The 20,872-nt window shown below is 49.9% G+C and overlaps 1 protein-coding gene across 1 annotated transcript; it reads right to left on the bottom strand.

Annotated features, from left to right (window-relative positions):
- Positions 1–163: 163 nt before the first annotated feature.
- On the bottom strand, positions 164–16,919 carry GBX1 (gastrulation brain homeobox 1). The gene is made up of 2 exons (XM_031455697.2): positions 16,385–16,919; positions 164–944 (listed from the first exon to the last, which is right to left on the bottom strand). Exons 1-2 carry the CDS (start codon positions 16,917–16,919, stop codon positions 388–390), a joined length of 1,092 nt encoding a protein of 363 aa, XP_031311557.1. The 3' UTR covers positions 164–387.
- Positions 16,920–20,872: the final 3,953 nt, after the last annotated feature.

Here is a 20,872-nt window from a genome sequence, read left to right as displayed (position 1 = left end):
TGACTCGGTATCACCCCAGATTCCTCCTGCCCCTGGCAGAAGTGACTCCAGGGCATTAGCCAGGAACCTCTCAGGTCCTGGGCATTTAAGAACCCGGTCCCTGCCCAGGAGTCCACCTTGGTCCCAGCAGCTCCTGGACAGCGAGAACCTAAGCCCGGTTAACTCTGAATCCTCCAGTCCGGGGCGGGGGGTTGTCTCTGGAATGGGCTTAGGGCCAAGTGCCTGCAGCTAAGGTTGCCCAGAGAGCACCCCCAGAGCCACAGTCACTGCCAACAGAGCCCCAACCAAGGGCAGAACCACAGTGGTAGCTCCACTGGTCCCCAGACCCTACCCCAGTCTCCGAGCAGACTCAGGAAGTCCTTGGCCTTCAAGGTCCTTGGGGGCCGCTCAGGGCCGGGCCCCCTGCTCCATCTGTTGGTGCTGGCTCCGCACAGCAAACCTGTTGACGTGCACAGGGATGGGCACGACAATCTTGGGGTTTCTGACAGGCTCCCCGGAGCGGCTGCTCACGTTGCCAGCCTTGATTCGCTTCCACTTGGCCCGGCGATTCTGAAACCAGATCTTGACCTGCACCTCGCTGAGCTTGAGGGCGTGGGCGATCTGGGAGCGCTCGGTCAAGCTCAGGTACTTCTTGCAGTGAAACTCCTTTTCCAATTCCAAAAGCTGCTCGCTGGTGAAGGCGGTGCGGCGCCGCCGGCTTTTGCCCCCAGGAGCTGTGACTCCTGACGCTGCCGCCGGTGCCCCCTCCTCAGCTCCAGTCCCCAGGCTTCCCTTCAGCTTCGGTTTAGGTCCCAGGAGGGCCCCGGGCCCGCCCGCAGAACTGTCCAGGAAGCCGTCGTCCTCGCTGTCACCGCCTGAGCCCTCTTCCTCCTGCTCGCTGCCTGCCGGGTCTCCCGCTGGTGCCTCCAGCTTCTCCTCGTCTGAGCTGTACACCTTCCCCTCTGCTGTGGGGAGTGAGAACCGACGGACGGGGAAGGCAAAGGCGAGGAGAAGGCAGACAGGTTGGAGGCGGCGCATGGCCAGGCGTGGACAGCACACAGCAGGGACAGCAGGGAGATACGGATGGGACGTGGAGGGGATGAGATGGGGAGGGAGGGGACACATCCAGGGTGGGGGGTGGGGAAGAGGTTCGGGAAGACAAAGAAATGGAAAGAAAGGTATTAACCAGCACAGACTTCACTACGGCAAAGTGGGGGAGGCAATAGGCATCTATCAAAAGAGCACCATCCCCTGGACCGTGACCCCTCAAGTCTCCCCCCAAGCTCGTCTTGCTACCCACTAGCATCCCAGCTTTTCTCCAAACTCAGACCGAGGGCTGAGTTCTCCAAACACCACCCCTCCAAAGCCAGACCATGCCAGCTGCAGGTCCCGGAATGAAGCAGAGCGGAGCCTGGCTTAGGCCCCTTTCAGCTGCTATAGGCTGGGGTGCGCTGTGCAGGAGCAGTGACTCGCAGGACAGAAGGGGAGGCTGCGGCTGCGGCCTCTGCTCTTCTCCCAGGACTCCTCACCTGCCCAGTGGGAAGACACAGGGCTGACCCCTATTCTGTCTCCCTTCTCTCTTCCCTGGAATCTTAGAGTCTCATTTCCAGATGGAAACTTCAGGGTCATCTGATCTCCCACCTCACCCTCTCCTGCAATCTGGGTCCAAGAAATGTTACCCCAGGACCTGAGAGTCAAAGGTTTCCACACCCCACCTTTCCAATTCTCCATAACCAGACCAGAACAGGGAGCGCCCCCAGCCATATGCCACCTTACAAGTGGCCAGAGTTTTCTTCCAATTACTTAGCATCCAATTACTTAGCATCCCAGGACCCTGTCCACCCTTATCCTCAGTTTTAAAAAGACATCATCTCTTTTCCACTTGCCCTCTGAGAAGCACAAACAGCTGCTTTCTGCTCAAGTTCAGAATCCTGAGGAACCTACACTGTTGGTGGGAATGTAATTTGGTGCAGCCACTATGGAAAACAGTATAGAAGTTCCTTAAAAAACTAAAAATAGACCTACCCTATGATCCAGCAATCCTACTCCTGGGCTTTTATCTGGTGAAAACTCTAATTTGAAAAGACACATGCACCCCAATGTTCATAGCAGCACTATTTACAATAGCCAAGACATGGAAACAACCTAAATATCCATGGACAGACGACTGGATAAAAAGATGTGGTATATTTATATATAATATAAAATAGATATATACTATATATAAAATAGATAACAAGTTTACAGTGTACAGCACAGGGAACTATATTCAATATCTTGTAATAATCTATAATGAAAAAGAATCTGAAAAGGAGCACACGTATGTATAGGTGTGACTGAACTACTATGCTGTACACCGGAAATCGACACAACACTGTAAACTGACTACAGGTTTTAAAAAAAGACGCACAGCAAAGGGAAAGACAGGAAAACGGGAAAGGAGAAACTGCGACTCAGTGGTTTACTGATTACTTGTAATCACAGGCATAGAGACATTTTAATCCAAATATAATTCTAAACTTCGATTCAACCATTGGTTCTAATCTTCTTATCTATTGACATTTTGGTCAGAACTGCAACTAATAACGCACTATAAATGTTTCTGTGTTTGAGTTCTACAAACTCCCTTGTTTTCTGCCCAAAGGACCAATAAGCAATGTCTTTTGACAACAAAAAGTCAAAAGAAAACCAACTGATGAAAAGAGAGCAAGAGAAAATGGATAATCCGCAAACTGAACAGTCAGCTCCTTACCAAGAGAGTTCACTGTGTAAAGTTGGGGGGACTTCGTAAATGTGGGGGTGCATCTATATCAACACATATCCCACGTACACAAGCGCATTCCGAAGCTGAGAATACAACCCAAAGTGAAATGACTTCAGGGACCAGTGAAGCTTTCTAAGAGAAGAAGGTTGTGCAGGTGTGTGTGTGTCTAGACCACATTCCAACACTCAGAGCTTAGCTGGCTCTCCTCCCCAACCCCTGTCCATCTGCCTGCACGACACCAAGAACTTCCCTGGGCCTCCAGGACCAGCCCAGTAGCTTTCAATTCCCTTCCCCGTCCCCAGAGTTGTCCTTTCCCCTCACTGATGCAGTCTACACTTGCTCCATTTCCTCAAGAACATTTCCTTAGAGGCCAGAATTCAGCCCGTGTCCAGATCACCCACCTCCATCTCAATCAGTGTTTGCACACCTCATGGGTATTTTTAAGCCCAGGCCCCTTCCTTTTCTTCTGGGAGTGCTTCATTCTTTAACCTTCTCAAACCCACGTGGCACAGCCTAGTTCAGCCTCACCCGGACCTCCACCTCTGATGCTGTTCCTGCTCACTGCTCTCCACCAGCAGCTGGTCCCCGTTCCCTCCCACAGCTCACCCAAGCTGCACCTGCATCCAGCTCCGTTACCTGTCCGTGGAGAAACAGCCTGTCCACAGACGACGTGCTCCTCATGACGCCCGCCTCACTTACCCCGGGCTTTCTCCCCAGTCTCATCCCCAGCCAAAGTCTGTTTAATTTCAGCAAGATTCATGTCCCTAGTTTCCCCTTTCATCTCCTTCAGGGCCCTTCCCCACACTGTTTTCCACTTCCCTGGAACTCAAGCTTAACATTTCCCAAACTGAACTTCCCATCTTCCTCCCAAGACAGCCCCTCCCCATCTGAACCCATGTCTTTCCCATCTCAGTTAACGGTAACTCCATCCTCCCTGTGTTCAAACCAAACCTTCACTCTCTCTCACCACCCATGCCCAGCCACCAGCCAATCTTGGCAGTGCCGCTGCCTTGAAAATACACCCAGACCCTGACTTCTTCTCACCACCTCCTCTGTGTGTGTCCAACGAGCCCCAGTCACCCTCATCTCTTACCTGGCTCATCGACATTTTCTGCAAACTGGTTTCCCTGCTTCTGCCCTTCGCACTCTGGTCCCCTGCCCCTCCCCTAGATCTTTCTTCTCTCTGTTTAGAATACTAAATTCTTCACCTAGGTTTTTGCACACATTCTCTATTTCCTTCAGGTCTTTACTTTATCAGTGAGACCTTCTGTGATCATCCTTTTTAAAATTAAAACTCTCAATACTCCCTGTCTCCCTTCTCTGCTTTATTTGTTGCTATATTACATGTCACCAACTTTATTCTTTTATTGTGTTGACTGTCCCTTCCTATTAGAATATAAGCATCATGAAGGTACAGATTTTTAATATGTCTTTACAGCTGTACCTTCAGCATCTGGAAAATTACCTGCACAGAGTAGGCGCTCAATACATATTTGTTGACTAAATGAAAGAAACTGTTCCCAAGCGCTTTCTCACTCTCCATCTCTGTCCTTCCCTTCTCAGGCCCCTCCTAGAGTACCCCCTCCACCCTGCTCCCCACGTCCCAGCTCCGGGCACAAGACACCCCCTCCATGAATATTGTTCCACCCACTTTTCAGCATGTCCTCTGAGCTCACGTTTGCTGGAGAGGAGACCGTCTGCAGTGGGAGTGTACAGGCTCTTACGCAAAAAGAAATCAAGAGCAATCCCCCACGTTGATATTAAATCCTCTAACTTTTAATGTCTAATGTTTAAAAGATGGTTTTCAGGAAATAATAACAGAAAGAATAACAATAGCATGTAAAAACTCAGCCCAAGATTACAATATTTTAAACAGCTGCTTTAAAGGCAGAGACTGGATTTCACGGCTTGAAAGATGAAATCATTTAGCACAGCTCCAAGCACCCAGGGGGTGACCAATAAATCTAAATTGATGATGATTGAGATGAGGTTCCCAGGTTCCTTGATCTGGCAGAGCCCTCCTGAGATCATGTCATCCATCCCTCTGTCTTCAGACAGATCCCATAAAATCAAGCCCACGGCAGCGGGCCACCCTCAGGGCCGCTTTTAAAGCCATCCAAGGAGCCGCGGTTCACAGCCTCTCTTGGCTACTTGATCCCAGTGGGGTCCTGAGTGGCAGGGGCAAGAGTTTCTTTCTGAACCTTTATAACCATGACATTGAGGTGTCTGATAAGCAACTCGTGTAAGGAGATGGGGGCGGGGAAGAAAAGAAAGCAACCGAGGCGGGAAACACAGCTCGGCTCTCAGAGGAGAGGGCCTGGGACAGTGAGAGAGCCGGAGGAGGGAGACAGAAGGAAAGGCAAAGAGGGCAGGAAGAGGGCTGGGGCAGGAGAGAAGCAGGGCAGGCACAGGGGCAGGAGAATTAAATGACAAGTCAGAGAAACAGAAAGGGCTGAAAATAGAAAAAAATAGAAAACAGAAAAATAGGGGAAAACATCGGGCGAATAAAAGAGTAAAAAGCTTAAAACAAACAAACAAAACCCCTACCTTTTTTGCCCTAAACACTGATGCATTTGGAGCAAAGCAAAACATTTTGGCCCTGCTGTTTGCTCTTTGCTCCACCAGCAGACGGAGCAGCTCAGAATGCAGCACCCAAAGTGATGGAGACACACCTGGGGGGACTGGATGAGCAGTACAGTGGTGCAGTCCTGACAGAGTGGCGAGCCTGAAACAGCTTTACTATCTCCTCATGAATTAGCTGGAAAAATGTAAACTATTTTCTTTATCCAATTCATAATGAATATTAATAGTCAATATACAAAAATTACACATAGAAAAATGGGGTTTGGACTAAAATTGACAGAAGCACACCTTGTTGATAAAAGTTCTACTTGGTTTAGAATAATTGGACCTTGTAGATATAATGTCCATAAAAGTCAATGTCTAACTGCAGATCCTATAACTGATTGATACGGACAAAAAAATTTGATCAACAAAACATCACTGAAAATTTTACGTGGGAAATAATGATCTGGATGAGAATAATTTTTAGCAAAAGGAAAAAATTTTAATTGGAAACAGTTTGTGCAAGGTAGGTAGGCCAAACAGATAGAAAGGTCTGTCCTTTGCGTGTGACAATGACACTACTGGAAATAGAAGAGTACAGTGTTTTCAGCTTGTTCCCTGTGCGTACGTCTAGAGTCTGTGGAAACCTGGGCTATCTACCCAGGGGAAACCACTGCAGGGCAGACCGGTTAGTAGGAAACATCCGGGGTTCACGTGAACTCTGCTGGCAGATGCTATTATCCTAAGAAGCAGCCATCACAGGGTTCGAACCATGATGACTGGGGAGTCCAGGCCAGGGGCATTATTCCCACCCCAGAGCAGCACTCAGGCTGCAGAGGTGCCCCTGCGTGGGGCCTATCTTATAAGAGGAAGAGAAGCCCTAACTTGGTATTGAGTCAGGTCAGACTGTGGAAGAAATCAAAGGCCAAGGAATCCACGGCAGGTGTTCTCCAGTAGAAAGAATAAACCACACCAGACTCACACAATCAAGAGAGGGAGTCCGCGGCGGCGGTCACCAAGGACGACGGGCCTGGGTCGTGGAGTGGAAAACACCCGGGGAGTGGAGGACCACTGCAGACCCCCAGTGAGGGGGACTCACAGAGCCTCCATGCCATCACTCATCCACCCTGCTCTGTTCTAGTTTGTATAAGATCAACAGGCTTTAGTCTTCACTCAGGAGAAGCCCCTCCCCATCACGCTCAGTTCTCAGTTCTCTTCCCTCCATTTAAAAAATGACTGGGGTCAGGAGGGGATAGCTCAGTGGTAGAGAGCGTGCTTAGCGTGCACAAGGTCCTGGGTTCAATCCCCAGTCCCTCCATTAAAAAAAAAAAATGACCCTCACACTCCCAAAACCACTCCCAGGACAATTGCTCAGCTTCCCAAATGCAGACCCAATTTGGGTGGGGTCAAAAGGTGGGGAAACACCCAGGCTGGCCAGCACCCCCATTTCTAAATCCTCATTTTATCATCATGCCGGTACAGAATTATTTCTCTGTTCTTTTTGGAGACAGTACTTTCTTCCACCTTTTAGAGCAACTAGCTCACTTTCAACTTGTTTTTCATCCCCATTAACTTCATGCCCCCATGATGCTACTGCTCCTTCTATAACTTTTGGTCCAATAAGGAAAATCCATTTTCAGTCTCTCTCTCTCCACTTTGCCCCGACTCTCCAGCATTCTCTACTCCAAATTGACATGAGAATTTTCTCTGCCTCACTGCCACCTTCATAAGTTCACAGCAATTTCGCCACCACCCCGAGCTCAGAGCTCCCTCCGTGGCACTCCTGTATGACCTTTAACTTTCCCAAACACTTTCACACTTACTATTTCATCTTCAAGCAACTCACTGGAGTAGAGTTGACCTATTAATTAGTAGTAATGGGGGGTTAAATGATTAAATCACCCCTATGCCACACAGATAGGACAGAGCCATGTCTGGAATCTCGGGCTCCTAAACCTCCAGCCAATGTGCTTTCCGTCCTTTACAGTAAAATATCTTCTCCTCCCCGCCACATGAAGTCGAAGTCCTTCCCAGATGCCTCATCAGATAAAAGACCTTCCTATCAAATCCAGCTTTAGTGGAGCCCTTGTTCCTTTCACTTACCACTCCAGACCTCTAGCCTAGTCATTAACATCTCTCCTTAACACTCTTAGAGAAGATTCTTAAAGCTGCCACCGGGAAGGCCTCACTCCTCAGATCAGGCTGTTTCTCCCATCATTCCCCAAGAAGAATTGCCCACCAGATCTCTCTATCTTTTCTGTCATTATCTGTTTGTATGATGTCATCTTACCAGTCAGCGTATCTTTTACTCAGAAGTATATTTTCTCACTTAGAAAATAATATTGCCCAATTATGGGAACGGATTTAATATCAATTTTCTCTAGCTTCTAACGTACAGTGGGCTCTCTCATCCTCAGGGACGGCTTTTTCTTGTACAGGAATTGAGGGAGAGACGTTTTTCTCCCGTCTTCGTCTCTCTCCACCTGCCGCACGACGGAACTCTCCTCAGCGCTTCAGTCCCAGCCTCCACCACTGCAAGGGCTGCTTGTCCAGCCAGGGAGGAGGCCTTCCCTGCTAATACTGAAAGGGAGCGAAAGGCACCTTCTCTGCTTCCTTCCTGGTTGAGGCAGACACCGGATTGGGGTTTGTTTCTGTCTGCCCAGCATCCCTGCCCTCTTCTGACCACTCTCAGCACCCCTTCCCTGGGGCACTGTGCCGCATCACCTGCCCAGGCCGGAGGGGCTGTCAATTCCATTCCGACAGCTTCACGACTGCAGAGGAAGGCGACCTGGACCTGGCCAACCGCGTATCCCATCCCCCTGGGACTTGACTCAGCTAGTTAACTGGTCACCCTAGGATGAGATATATATATATATATATATATATATACACACACACACACACACTCTGCCGGCGTCCCAGCCTGGGATTATAAAACTGAGGCTTGCTGTGCTCCTGCCCTCCCCTCACCTCTGGGGAGGAGACAAAGAGGCAAAGGCAGACAGAGGAGTCAGGTTCAGAACAAGAAGAAAAGACCAGACCACACTGTTTGCATTTCTGGATCTGCTCCTGTGCTTCACAGTCACGTGAATCAATAAATGTCCATTTTAGCTTAAATTAGAGCTGAGCTACTGTCACTGGCAACCCAAAGCGTTCTGACTACCTACGATGCTGTAACTGGAAGTGACAATAATCGCATGACTCCAGGGAAAGCAAGCCTCTCCGCCGCATTCCCGCAACTCTCCCACCCAAAACAATTTTGCCAAAAAGGTGGGAAGAAACCCAGGTAGGTCATCCCTCAAATTATTCATAATAACACCATTGAAAATTCTACAAGTTTGAAATATATTTGGACTTTAAAAAGACCTCTTTAATCCATCTGAGTGTGAATTACTTAATCCTAACAACTGAACTGAGATCAGACACACTAGGGGATAGGAATTCTGATGAAGGAAAAAAGGAGAGGCTTTTTGTTTGTTTGTTTGCTTCTTCGGGGGTGGGGGGGCTTGTTTGTTTTAACGGGGAGAAAGGAAGGCCAGGCCCCGTGGGGCACAGCACAAGGGCCTTGGGCAGCCGTGTCCACAGAGCAGAGTCTCACCAACACGTGAGACAGGAAAACCGAAAGGAGGGAGAAAGAGCCAGAGCCAAAACATGAAATCTACCCTTATTAGATTCCCACCGTGTTCTCGCCTGGTAGCCCCGCCGTAGACAGATCCCGGAGCACAGCACTGCTTCCAGCACCACTCCCGGAGACGTGTGTCCTTTTCAGTACAGAGAGTGTCACCTCTCATAATTCCTAGTAAAGAGGTCTTTCCCAGCTTGATGCCCAGGAGAGCTCCCCATCTTCTCCAGTCCATGGCGGCACTGGTAACTTCTTACACCTATTCCTTTAGGATGCTGGACAGTTATCTCCTCATTCAATCCTTAACTCTTGGGAGGTAAGTCCTGTCGCCCTTAGTTTACTGGTGAAAGAACGGAGACACAGAGGTCAGCATTTTGCTGCAGATCACAGAAAAGGGTGGGGTCGAGGTCTGTGTCCAGACGTCGTCCCTCTGGGCTACACCACACCTCTCTGTTACCACCAAGCGGAAAAGAGACTGAGCTCCACGGTCACTCGATCATAAACAGCGCAGCACGTGGAGAATTAATTCAGAAGACCAGGAATGGATTCACAGCACAGCTTCTGTCCTCCTCATCCCCTGGAGGGCACTGCTTCCTTCCTCACCAGGCCACATCGGTCTCAACTGACCCCCAGTCTTTCTCGCCTAAAGAAGATCTGCTCCTCCCCCCATCAGACGTCTCCCTCCTTCAGCGTGACACCCTACATGGCCACTGCTCGGAAGCACCGCCCCATCCCAGGGGACACAGCCTTTTCTATCCTAAAGCCCAGCCCTGATTTCACCTCCAGATGTGCGTCTCCAGGCCCACCTGCCTCCTCCGCTCAGCTAGCCGGGCATCTCAGCGCTGAGCACTGCAGAATCTCTCCCCAGTCCCTCTGCTCAGGACGCCTTTTTTTTTTTTTTTTAAAGGAAATAATTCATTAATAAAGGTATCTTTACAGACAAAAAACAGAATTGTACAGCTGGAGCTGGAAGTGACCTTAGAGATACCCTAATTCCAACCCTTAGTTTTACTGATGAGGAGGCTGAGACCCAGAGGTGCGGTCTGGCCCAGACCTGTGCGCCTTTGCAGAGCGGGCATCACCCTTTCCAGCACAAAGCACCTCTTACCTTCCCCCTCGGGACACGCTCATCTTCCTCCCTCCTGCTACAGCTACACCTCTGCCTCACGTCTCTTCCCGCTGCTCCCGAGACAGAGTCCCGTCGTGGCCAATGCTTCTGTTTTCATACCACTTCCTCTGTAATTCACAGTCAAGAAACCATCTCCCGTTACCCCCAGTTCAGAAGCATTTTCCTGTTTCTCCCACCCTCATTTTTCACAGACTGCTCTTTCCTTGTAACCCTAGTCTGTTAGTCCCGGCAGCCCCCACCCTCTGCTTCTAACACAGACTGTTCGTTTCATCGCTGGAAGATGGTTCCTTTCCCTGCTGCGATGGGACGGAAGGGAAGACACCCTCCACGACTGCGGTGGTGCCTCTTCCTACTGCTACTTAACTCAACCCGTGAGGGTCACTCGTCCATCACATCAAGTTCATCTTGTTGCCCTGTCGCTCTCCGAATTAGTGTCTCTAAGCTAGGACTTTCTCCCAGCATGATCATATCGCCAATGAAGAGCCCCACCCGCTTCTCTAGACCTCTTTTGTCCTTATCATTGCCACTGCAGCCACGGGCACCACCACCTTCGCACATGGCTCTGTCCTTTCTGCTGGTTCAGATGCGGGGTTTCCTATCTCCTACCCCAGCCCGGGGGCATTTCCGGCTCCCTCTGGGTAAAAGTTCTCTCCCACCAAACTCTCCTTCTCATCATTTCTATGTAAGCTTCTCTCTGTGTGTACATCTACTCCACTGCTTCTCTCATTGCTATTTCCTAATTCCCAATCCATTTTAGTTCCTTCTTTCCCTGTTATTTCTGAGGCAAAATCCTTGCCTATAGCTTCCCATTGTAACATTACTCTCAGTGAAGCATACTTTGTTGATAATATTATATTCCTCCTTCTTTCCAATTAAAATATTTCCCCCTCCTTATTCCAACTGCTGCCTGTCTCCCGTTATTGCCAGCATAGAACACCCATCACTCTGAGTATAGGAACTAACCATCTACAGTCCACCTCTCCGTATTTACATATGCCACTGCAGAGCACCTCCTGTCTCCCAAGTCTCCCAAGTGTTACCTTCCCTGTGCTACAAGGCATCTCCACACCCCACTCCCATCCTCTCAATAAAATTTTCCTCCTGTCATTTCTGAGATCTTCCTCTCTTTCAACCAGGGTTTCTTAACCCTTTTTGTGCCATGAGCTCTTTGGCAGTCTGATAAAGCCTATGAAGTCCTGCTTAGAATAATGCTCTTACGTGTGTAACATAAAACATACAGGATTACATTTCAAGCCAATGGTGTACAATAGTTATCAAATACTTTAAGTGAATTGAGATATAATCATTTATGCTTCTTTACTGATTCATTAATCAACAAGGTCTCACCAAAGATTGTAAATGTCTATGAAAATATCTGTGAATTCTACTGGTGACAAAAATCCCAGATACTGCCAAAACTGCTATGGTTTCTGGCCAACCTTTGTAATTAAAGGAAGTGCCTGATTTTAGTTAGAAGTTAGTAGAAATAAAGATGTAATTTTCTTCCACCCATAATTAACAGATCCACTCATAAGAGGCCTGTGGAGTCCATGTTAACAGCTCGACATTAAACACTGAGGCTAGAAAAATAACCTTTTGTTCTATGAAATTGAAAGGAACAATAAAAATGATCTGAACTAAAACTTTTATGTTACAGGTGGGGAAACTGAAGCCTAAGGAGGTTGTAAGACTTTGAATCTCCTGTAGTATCCAACAATACTAAGCCCATAATAGACACACAATAAATGTTCCCTGAATTGAAGAGGCTTGCCGAAACCGTCCAGCTAGTGAGTGACAAAGTTGAGACCTGAAACTGTCATGTGTCACAACTTTTAAACAAGTGATCCTTCGATCACAGCAAGTTAGTGCAACGTTGGCCTTTCTGTAAATGTCTAGGGAGCAAGCACACTCCCTGTATGCTTTTCCTCAAAATTTCCAGGAAGATATACTCTCCATCACCCCCAAGAAAAATCTCCCTCCTGTTTCCAGCAACCAAAGTCTCTGATCTGTGCTACATTATCATTTCCTGTTTTTCTCTCATGAGTAAGTGTATCCTGACAGTCACAGTGGACACCTGCCTGGAAATTAACGGATGGCCATCTAAGATGCTCTCTCGCCACAGCCAGGTGCTTGGCTTACAGCAATCACCACCCAAACATTAAGCTCTTAGGACATTTCCCTTGTCTCCTTGCATGATTTCCGTTCTTATTGCCAATCTCTAATCAGAAATTAGCAAATCTTTTTCTGTTTAGTTTTTTAAAAAAATGTCCACTGCCACCTCCCAGGTTTGTCCCATCCCATACTCTTTTCTATACCACCTCAACGACAAATGTCCTTTTCTTCACCATGCTCAACACTGGCATCATCATTCGTATCAGTCTCTCATGGCATTCTTATCGCCGGTCCAACAGTTACAGATAGAGTATCTGCCACCCCTCACCTCTTAACTGTGTTTTCAGGCAATCCAACCCTTTTCTCCCAGAACAAATCATTGCTCAAGACACCTCCACTTTAAAGTTTTCTTCTGCATTTCCCCAGACGGACAGCTCTTTTCATCACTCGCACAGCGCACAGCATCCTCTTCACCCGTCCTCTCTGTGATGTGTACTTGCACCTCACCTTCAAGTCGGCTTTAAAAACCCAGTCAGAGCTCACACACACCTTCACACACAACAAGATCATCCCTGTCCACCTCATTCAAGGCAGAATTCTCTTTTCTCCTACCTTTGAGGGCTTACTGCTCTCCTCCCTCTGTATTCCTAGTACACTGAGGACTTCACTATCCGCCCGTTTCAAAGCTCCCTATCCCCCATATGTTCACATGACTGGTCTTACAACTCTCGAGATTTGTTACGTTGAATATGGTGAGGCTACTGACCACCTGAAACATGGATAGTCTGAATTGACATGTTGTGAAAATAAACACTGGATTTCAAAGACTTAGCATGAAAAGAAGATATAAAACATCTCATTTTTTTGTATATGATTAATGCTGAAATAATATTTTGGACATGTTGGGATAAAATATATTATTAAAACTAATTTCACCCATTTCTTTTTACTTTTTGAATGTGGCTAATAAAATTATTTAAATTTAAATTACATAAATGGCTTGCTAGACAGCATGACTCTGGGCAGCTCTGTTGATTTGTACTTTTAAACCTTTCCTACTGATTAAAAATTCTCTTCGGTCATTCCTACTAAGACACGTCCCCCAAATATCCCATTGCCCCCACACTCCAAACCTACAATTACTTTCAACGTACCATTCTCAGTCCTTTTCTATTCCACTACTTCTGTACACACTATTTCTTTTGGCCTGCTAAATACAGCTTCTACCCCTGCCATCAAATCATAACAAAGTTCTGTTTTCTTCATCAGTTTTAGTGGGGTGGTCTCTGTCTCAACTCTCAGCAAAATTTTTAGAAATAGTCTTTTAAACTCCCAACAAAAAGAACTTCACTCATCATTCTCCAAATTGGCCTGTCTTCACTATAGTTTCATTAAAAGGGCTAGTAATTGCAGAACACTAGACAAATGTGAATTAGTCATTTCAGACCAATGTCACCCATTCGCACTAGGACCACAGTTCCTCCTCGGTCACTTTAAAAATAGATTTCCTTCTTCAAACTCTTCGGCCGTGTGATTCGAGCAGAGCACTGTGGTACTTTACATTAAATACTCCAATGCGAGTCCCAGAATGGAGCATTTGCTTTCCCCTCATCTTCAGCACGGGCCATGTGTCATTGCTCCCCAAGCTGATTTTATGTCTAACCTTTCTGGAATTGCCTTTTTTTTTTTTCTCAACTATTTTAGGGAAAACTCAAGACTGGGAAGGTGAACGTGAGTGGCGAGGCGGGGAAGAGTTGGGAGAGTCCGCACTGAGACGGGTAGGAAGCCGCAGTCACGGATAGGCCCTCCCACGCATCACCCTCTTAGAATGTGCCTTCTGAAACCTCTCCTTACTGCTCTGCCCCCAAACCCCACTATAAACCCTTCATGTGTATCTCTTCCCAATAAGAGTGATTACCTTCACTGCAGCACCTCTCAGATTCTTCCTCTGTAAGGCCTCCTTCTCATCATCTTAGCAAAGAAACACTTTGTCTTTACTCCAAGAACAGCGTCTCTCTTTTTTGCTCCCAATATTTTCCTCAGGTGATGAAGATCTTTCTTTCCTCATTCTACGTAAATTCCAGTTTCCCATCACTCCCAGGATTGAAAAACCCTTTTAAAAAATTACTCCTAATGTTGAAACTTTTCCTTGTTTCCTACTAGTGTATTTATTTAGCTCCTTCTCAGTCATCTCAAGACAGAACTCTTTCACATGCACGCACTTCTGGTCTGGAAATATTGTTTCCTTTTCATGTAGCCAGTGCTGGAAACCCCTTGTACATCTCTCTTCCAATACATGGCCCCTCTCCTTTCTCGTGTCCTCTCTTGGAGAATCGGGGTGTACAGCTCATTTGTTTGTCCTCTCCTCTGTTCTATGCCTCAGTATTTCTCTTCTGTCCTTTTCCTCTGCTCTCTCTCTCTCTCAATGTCCGATTTTCCAGCCAAATAGTCTATCTGCTTCAGAAAAGAGTCCCCATTGTACAAATGGGTCAAAATAAAAACCGAGGGGAACCTGGGAGAGGGGAAAAGTTGCTTGCTCTCCCTTGGTCTGGGGATACTCCTCCCCAGACCCCCTCCACTGGGGGTGCCTTCCTGTCTCCTCCCCCTCAGCTCATCTCCTCCTCAGGTGTCTGGTTCTTCCTCCAGCTCTGACTGCCTCCAAAGCCATCCCTCTGACGACCTGCCTGGCTCTCTTTCCTGCCTTAGGACTATCCTATTCCTGAATCCCACCGATCCTTTCCTCTTCCCATCACCCTGCCGGCTGCTCCTCCTTTACTCCACTCCCAGCCCTTTCATCTTGTGGACATTCCCTCCCACCTTCCAGCTGCTGCTCTATCATTTCCTTCTGACCTTCCTTAGGGGACACTGCTCAGACTTCAGTCACTGGATCCTGGTCCAACCAGGTGACATAAACAACAGCTGAATAACCAAAGCCAAAATGCCCAGGGCTAAAGGGGTAAAGGAGATGAAGACAGACTCTATAGCAGCCCTCAGGGTCTGGTTATGAGCCCTTTGGACAGTTCCAAGGAAGGGCCCAGAAACCTATCATCAAGAATTGGCCTCTCCTGGTAAAGGACAAAAGGGCTCTTGGAGCTCCTTGTCTCCACTGGAGTTAGCCCCCAGGCCTCCTGAGGTCATTTCCACCTGCTAAACTGAATGTGATGAATGGTTGAGCAGAGGCAGACATCCTGATGCTAAAGAACTTGAAGTTTCAGGAACACCACACTTGCATGCAGCCCCTGATTTCTTAAACAGGGCCCACCCACCAACTTGTTTAAGCCTTGGATCTCAGCATACCGGAGTCTGCTTCTGGATAGCAAAAGCTTTCCTAGCTTCTAGGTGTTAAGGATCAATAGGAAGGCAGGAAGGCTCCAAGCAGATTGAGTCCAAACAGGGTTCAGTTGAATACACCTCGCCTCTACTGAGAGGGAATCCTCCTATGGTGGATCCAGCGTTCCTGAATTACCTCTTAGCTGAATCTCACTGGTTCCAGAATCTTTGCTGGATTCTGGACTCCAGGCCTCTGGGCCACATCCAACTCATTCCAGCCTTTAGCCTCTCTCTCTGCCTCCCAGTCAACCCTGTAGGCTCCCTGCTAGATAACGTCCCTTTAGGACCCCAACTTGGTTCTTCAAGGCTTGGCTCTAAATCTGCCAATTCAGAAGTGACCTCTATAACTAAGATGAAGATAGGTCATACAAATGGCCAGCACCTCTGTAATACCGTCCCTTTGCCCCTGTGTTTCCAGAGCCCATATGGGGTCAATACAACCGCCTCCTTGGAAGCCCTTAGTAAGTTGACAGCTGCCCGATATATCCTCACCCGGGGGTCTTGCTGGTGTCCCCAAGAATCCCACATTCCCAGCTTCTCTATTCCAGACAGAGGAGAAAAATGAAGGGATTCTGAAAAGGAGACGGGGAGCCAAGGCTCAAGGGCTAGCACGCGGGAGGAAAGGCACTGATCTGGAAGGGAGTGCTGGGAAGTCTTCGGGGAGGCTTCAGACACTCTGGAGACAGAGCAGGGCGTCTGGTTCTTGGATCTAGAGAAGTGCTGTGTTTGGAACGGAACTGGAGGTGGTTCCGCAGAACCAGCCATCTGGGGGTCTGGGATTCCAGGGCTCCGGGCAGGTGCCGAGATTCTGAGCAGGCTGCTGTCTGGGGTCTCCAGGTGAACGAGCCTCCCGCCCGGCGCCCTGATCGGCCCCAGCACTTACCCGGCAGACTTGGGAAAGTCTCTGCGAAGTGCGCAGGCGGGGGCGGTGGCGGCTCTGCCACTTTCTCCCGGGCGGGCAGCAGCTCTTCGGCTTCCAGCCCGCCCTCCGGACGTCGGCCGCCCGGCTCGGGGTTGTTCCGGGCGGCGGTGGCAGCGGCGGCGGCAGCGGCAGCGAGCTCTGGGGGCCCGTAGAAGGCGTCGGGCGGCTCCGCGAAGCTGGGCAGCGCGGTGGTCAGCGCCACCATCGAGGGCACGGCCTGGCCCAGCCCCGCGCAGAAAGTGTTGGTGAGGCGGCCGGCGAAGGAGGCTAGCGGGGCGAGGGGCGGGAGGCCGGCGGGCAGGGGCGCGGGGGCCAGCGCCTGCGGCAGCACGAGCGGCCGGTAGGGCATGAACATGGGGTAGCCAGTGTAGAGCAAGTGGCCGGAGCGCGGCGGCGGCGGCCCGATCAGGGAGTCGATGGAGAAGGCAGTGCCCGGGCCGCCGCCGCTGCCCGCGCCGCTGCCCCCGGGGGCGCCCCCGCCTCCAGCTCTCTGCATGGTGCCTGGAGCTGCGGCCGCCCCAGGGCGCTCCCCTCCGGGCGCCGCCGGGCGCCCCGCGGCTCGGGCGCCCCGCGCGGATACGCGGGGCTCGCTCCCTGGCTCCCGGGCCGAGGTGGCGGCGGGGCGCGGGCTCGGCGCAGTGTGGCTCCGGCGCCGCGCTCCCTCTCTCTCATAAGGAGGGAGGGGGCGGGCGGGCGGGCGGGCTGGGGGTGTCGCCCTCCGGACTCATCCATCTTCCTCAAATTACGCTTCACTTCCTCCCTCCGCCCGCAGCCGCCGCGCCCGGCTCCCGCTCCCTCCGCAGAGCCCGTTCCCAGCGGCCCGGCCGGCCGGCCCGGGACCCCCGCCCGCCCCCCGCAGGCCAACCAACTATTATTAATGGAGATTGATGAGGCCGGACACGCCGCTTTGTGAAAGTTTGCGGCCGACGAGAAGGCAGTTGCAGCTGCCGGGCCGGTGCCCCTCCCTCCACCAAGCCCGCCCCCTACTCTGACCACCCAGATCCGGGCTTGGACTGGGAGGTGGGCCCCGGCGTGGACCGAGTGCGGGGCGGCCGCGAGGACAGCGCAGCGAGGGGCACGGGCGCGGGTGGACGGCGGGGCCCGACCGCAGAGCCCCCGCCCCGGGCCACTACCCTCCATCGGACTCCCGGCGAGTCCCCCAGAGTGCCTGCCTGCCCCTGACGTCCCCTCCCCGGCCCCTGGGGCAGACGACGTGGCCGCCCAGGGCGCAAGCCCCCCGCGCGGCGGGCGGGACAGGACCTCTGCGCCCCCTCGGGCGGCGACGCGGAGACGGCAGGGGGCGCGCTCCGCCACCGGGCGCCGCGGCTCAGGGTCTTGGGACCGTTTTCCTCCTCGGCAGACTCCATTCACACTCTCTCCGGTCTCGGCACTGGCTCTTCCCCTTGTTCCTCACTCCCTCCTCCGTCGAGGACTCCCTTAGTTCCTTGCCCTGGCCTCTGTGGGTAATTTCCTCGAGGGCCCACACTATGCCAAGTACTTACCATTCCTCTCACCTTTCTCCCTTCGTCTTCCTCCCATCCTTTACATTCTGTTCCTTCCTCCTACTCTTCCCTTTCCTGCCCTGCTTCTATCCCTATTCCTATTTGATTGTTCCTATTTCTCATTCCCTATCCCAGTCTGCCTTATTGTTTTTTCCCCCTCATTTCTCGCCTATATCTGTACCTCTCTCTTGTCTGTCTGTCTATCTCTGTCTCCCTCCCTTGCTCTCTCTCCCTCTCTTCCTCTATTAATTTCCCTGATTGGCTCCCCGACTCCAGCGCAGCTGATGAGCCCTATTCATTCCCGGGCCTGACACTCTCGACCTGCCCTGGCTGATTGCTGGGGGCTGGCCCCAGGAGCGCTGATGAGCCCCAAGGGTCAGCGGCGCTAATTATCCGCTAATTGCGGGTGACTCTGCTCACCTCCCCCGTTCTCAGACACAGAAATGGTGGCTCTTTTTACCCTCCCCCTCCTTCTGATTCCCAGAAGTAGAGTTGTCAATCTACAGGCAAAAGTCACGGACACTTTTGCTTGATAGTAGCCTCAGGTCAGTGGACAAGAAAGACTCAAGACAGGCAAGTCAACAGAAGAGTGACTGGAGCTTCAGGACATAGAGCAAGACTGGCCAGCTAAATGAGGATCATCTGGTCACTGGGAAACTATTATTCGGGTGGGGCCAGGGAGAACCAAGTGAGTTGAAATCAATAGTAGCAAAGCCAGGCAAATTGAGGAAGATGCAGTCTGATTAGCGGAAGTTATTTGGTTCAGGTGAGGAGGAAAACCTACACCAGTTTCAGCGTGCCAAGCCATGTCAGAGCCATGCAGGGGGACTCTGGATCTCAGTGACCTTTGCTCAAATCAGGCACATTGTGTTGGCCTAGTGAACACCACTAATGTCAGACTGCTGTATTAAAAAATCAGCACCCTGAAAGACATGGTCACCAGAATGGGACAGAAGAGGGTAGGACCCAAGAAGGGAGCTTTCTTTGGTTATTCTTGATTGACAATGCATCAGAGAGGTGAAGGTAAAAGAGTGGTTTCTATGCAGTCCTAGTTTATCTTGGGCTCTGCATTAAATTCAGCGAAACTTCTGAGAGATGAGTCTGGTGGGAAGATGTCATCATGGAGAAAGAAGAGGTGCCTTCACTTAGGTCAGGGAACACCAGTTCAGTACTAAAGTACTAGGGTAATCTTTGTCCATCCTTCTAAAGGCATTCTTCAGGACCCTTTGTAAAATTAACCAAGCACTTCATGGTACCAACAGGGAAGACCAGACTTCAAAAGTGTATTGTACTTAAGAAGTGGGAGGTCAGCCCTTGGTGTGATGGCTTTACAGTGTTAGGCCCATAATAGAGGCTTATTGGCTTGAAAAATTACTGAGGAACTTTGGGCTCCAATCACTGAAATTAAAGCTGTATGAGCAGTAACCACACCAATCAAATAAAGCATGAAGGAAGAGCCATTTTTAAAGTGACTGCACTCATTTTATTTTGCATATGTAATAAAATCACCTGGTACCAAATTTCAAAAGCTCAAAAGGATATACATTGAAATCTATCCCTCCCACTACTCCCCCCACCCAAGTAAAAGGCCACTTTAATAAACCTGTCACTGTTTGGTGAGATAGAATGGATCATGCATTGTCAAGAACTCAAGGTTAAAGACCCTCTTATCTTGAAGATGTATGTCACCTAGTTCAGGCCAAGAGTTTATTGCCCAGATCTATACTCAGTAACATGGAATTCTCTGCTCAAGCTGGCATAGAGGATATAGACTTAAAACTTGTTGCCAACAAGTCCCAGTGGGCCACCAACTCTGAAGTGAGGCAAGTGAGACCTCAGGGATTTTGTAGTGTCCTGGTGTGGTATGTGTTTGTTAGATACTGTATTTTATAATCCATTTTAATCCTTAGTCTGTTCCCTTGCTGTGCTGGGGTTATGAAGTGTGGCTTCCACATAGTCCTTGACATTCAATAGCTAAACTAGGATAAAAACTCTCACATAGTGGCAACTGAAGCAGCCCGTCTCCTTTCCCTGCCCTTTCAAGGATCGTGGAACTGAGGCTGCATGGTGATGGAAAAGAGCACTGGCTGGAGTAAAAAGACCTGAAGTTAAGTTCCTGTTCTGACCCCTCACTGGGCCATGTGACCTTGGTCCCTTTTTCACTTAACCTCTCCATCTGTAAGAGAGAGCAATTAATATCTACTCTGCTGGTCAAAAAGCCAGTGCAAGAGACAAGTGAATATGAGGAAATATTCTTCAAAATGAGTTCTTCCTGCACTAAGTGGACAAAGAAGAGCAGAGTGGTCAATTTTGGAAGTCCCCCAAATTAGTGGCTCTCCAAAAACTGCTTCTTACTCTCCCATCAGTACCAAGGACAGAAGCTGTCATGATCAAATCTGAACAGAGCTGGCTCCTTTCTTTACTAAGAAGAAAACTCTGTAGTTCTACTGAATCCCTGAACAGGCCCACGTAGGTAAGCACCTCATTGTCTAAAATGGAATTCTAAAAGTGCTTTAACTGTTCACGTGCTGACTTGTCTCCTCACTCCACCGGTTGGGGAAGTGCTCCCACAGAGGGATTTCATTTTGAATCTACCCCCTCTGCTTGTGCCTATATGGGACCACACCATCTGGTCTCCCCTTCATGGATTGGAACCCAGCACCTAGAAAGAACGAAGTATTCTTAAATCCAAATATACCTTCGTCTCACTCATTGGCAGGAGTCCTCTTACGGTGGGGAGCGTCGGACCCTGTCCGCGGGCACCCTCTGGTGGCAGCAGTGAGCAACTGCATCATCGCGAGAGAGGTGCGGAGTACTGCAGCGCCCCCTGGCGTTAGTCCGTAAGGCGCCGAGGGCAAAGGAATAGGACCAGGTGAGCCGTCCAACCGCGAGAGCGCTTGGTGCTGCAGGGTACTTAACTGTGAGCGCGGGGATTGGCACGGGGATT

This window comes from Camelus dromedarius, chromosome 7 (genome assembly GCF_036321535.1).
Source record: "Camelus dromedarius isolate mCamDro1 chromosome 7, mCamDro1.pat, whole genome shotgun sequence".
NCBI classification, from domain to species: Eukaryota; Metazoa; Chordata; class Mammalia; order Artiodactyla; family Camelidae; genus Camelus; species Camelus dromedarius.
The sequence above is the reverse complement of the archived record's forward strand: the minus strand, read 5'-3'. Positions and strand labels throughout refer to the sequence as shown.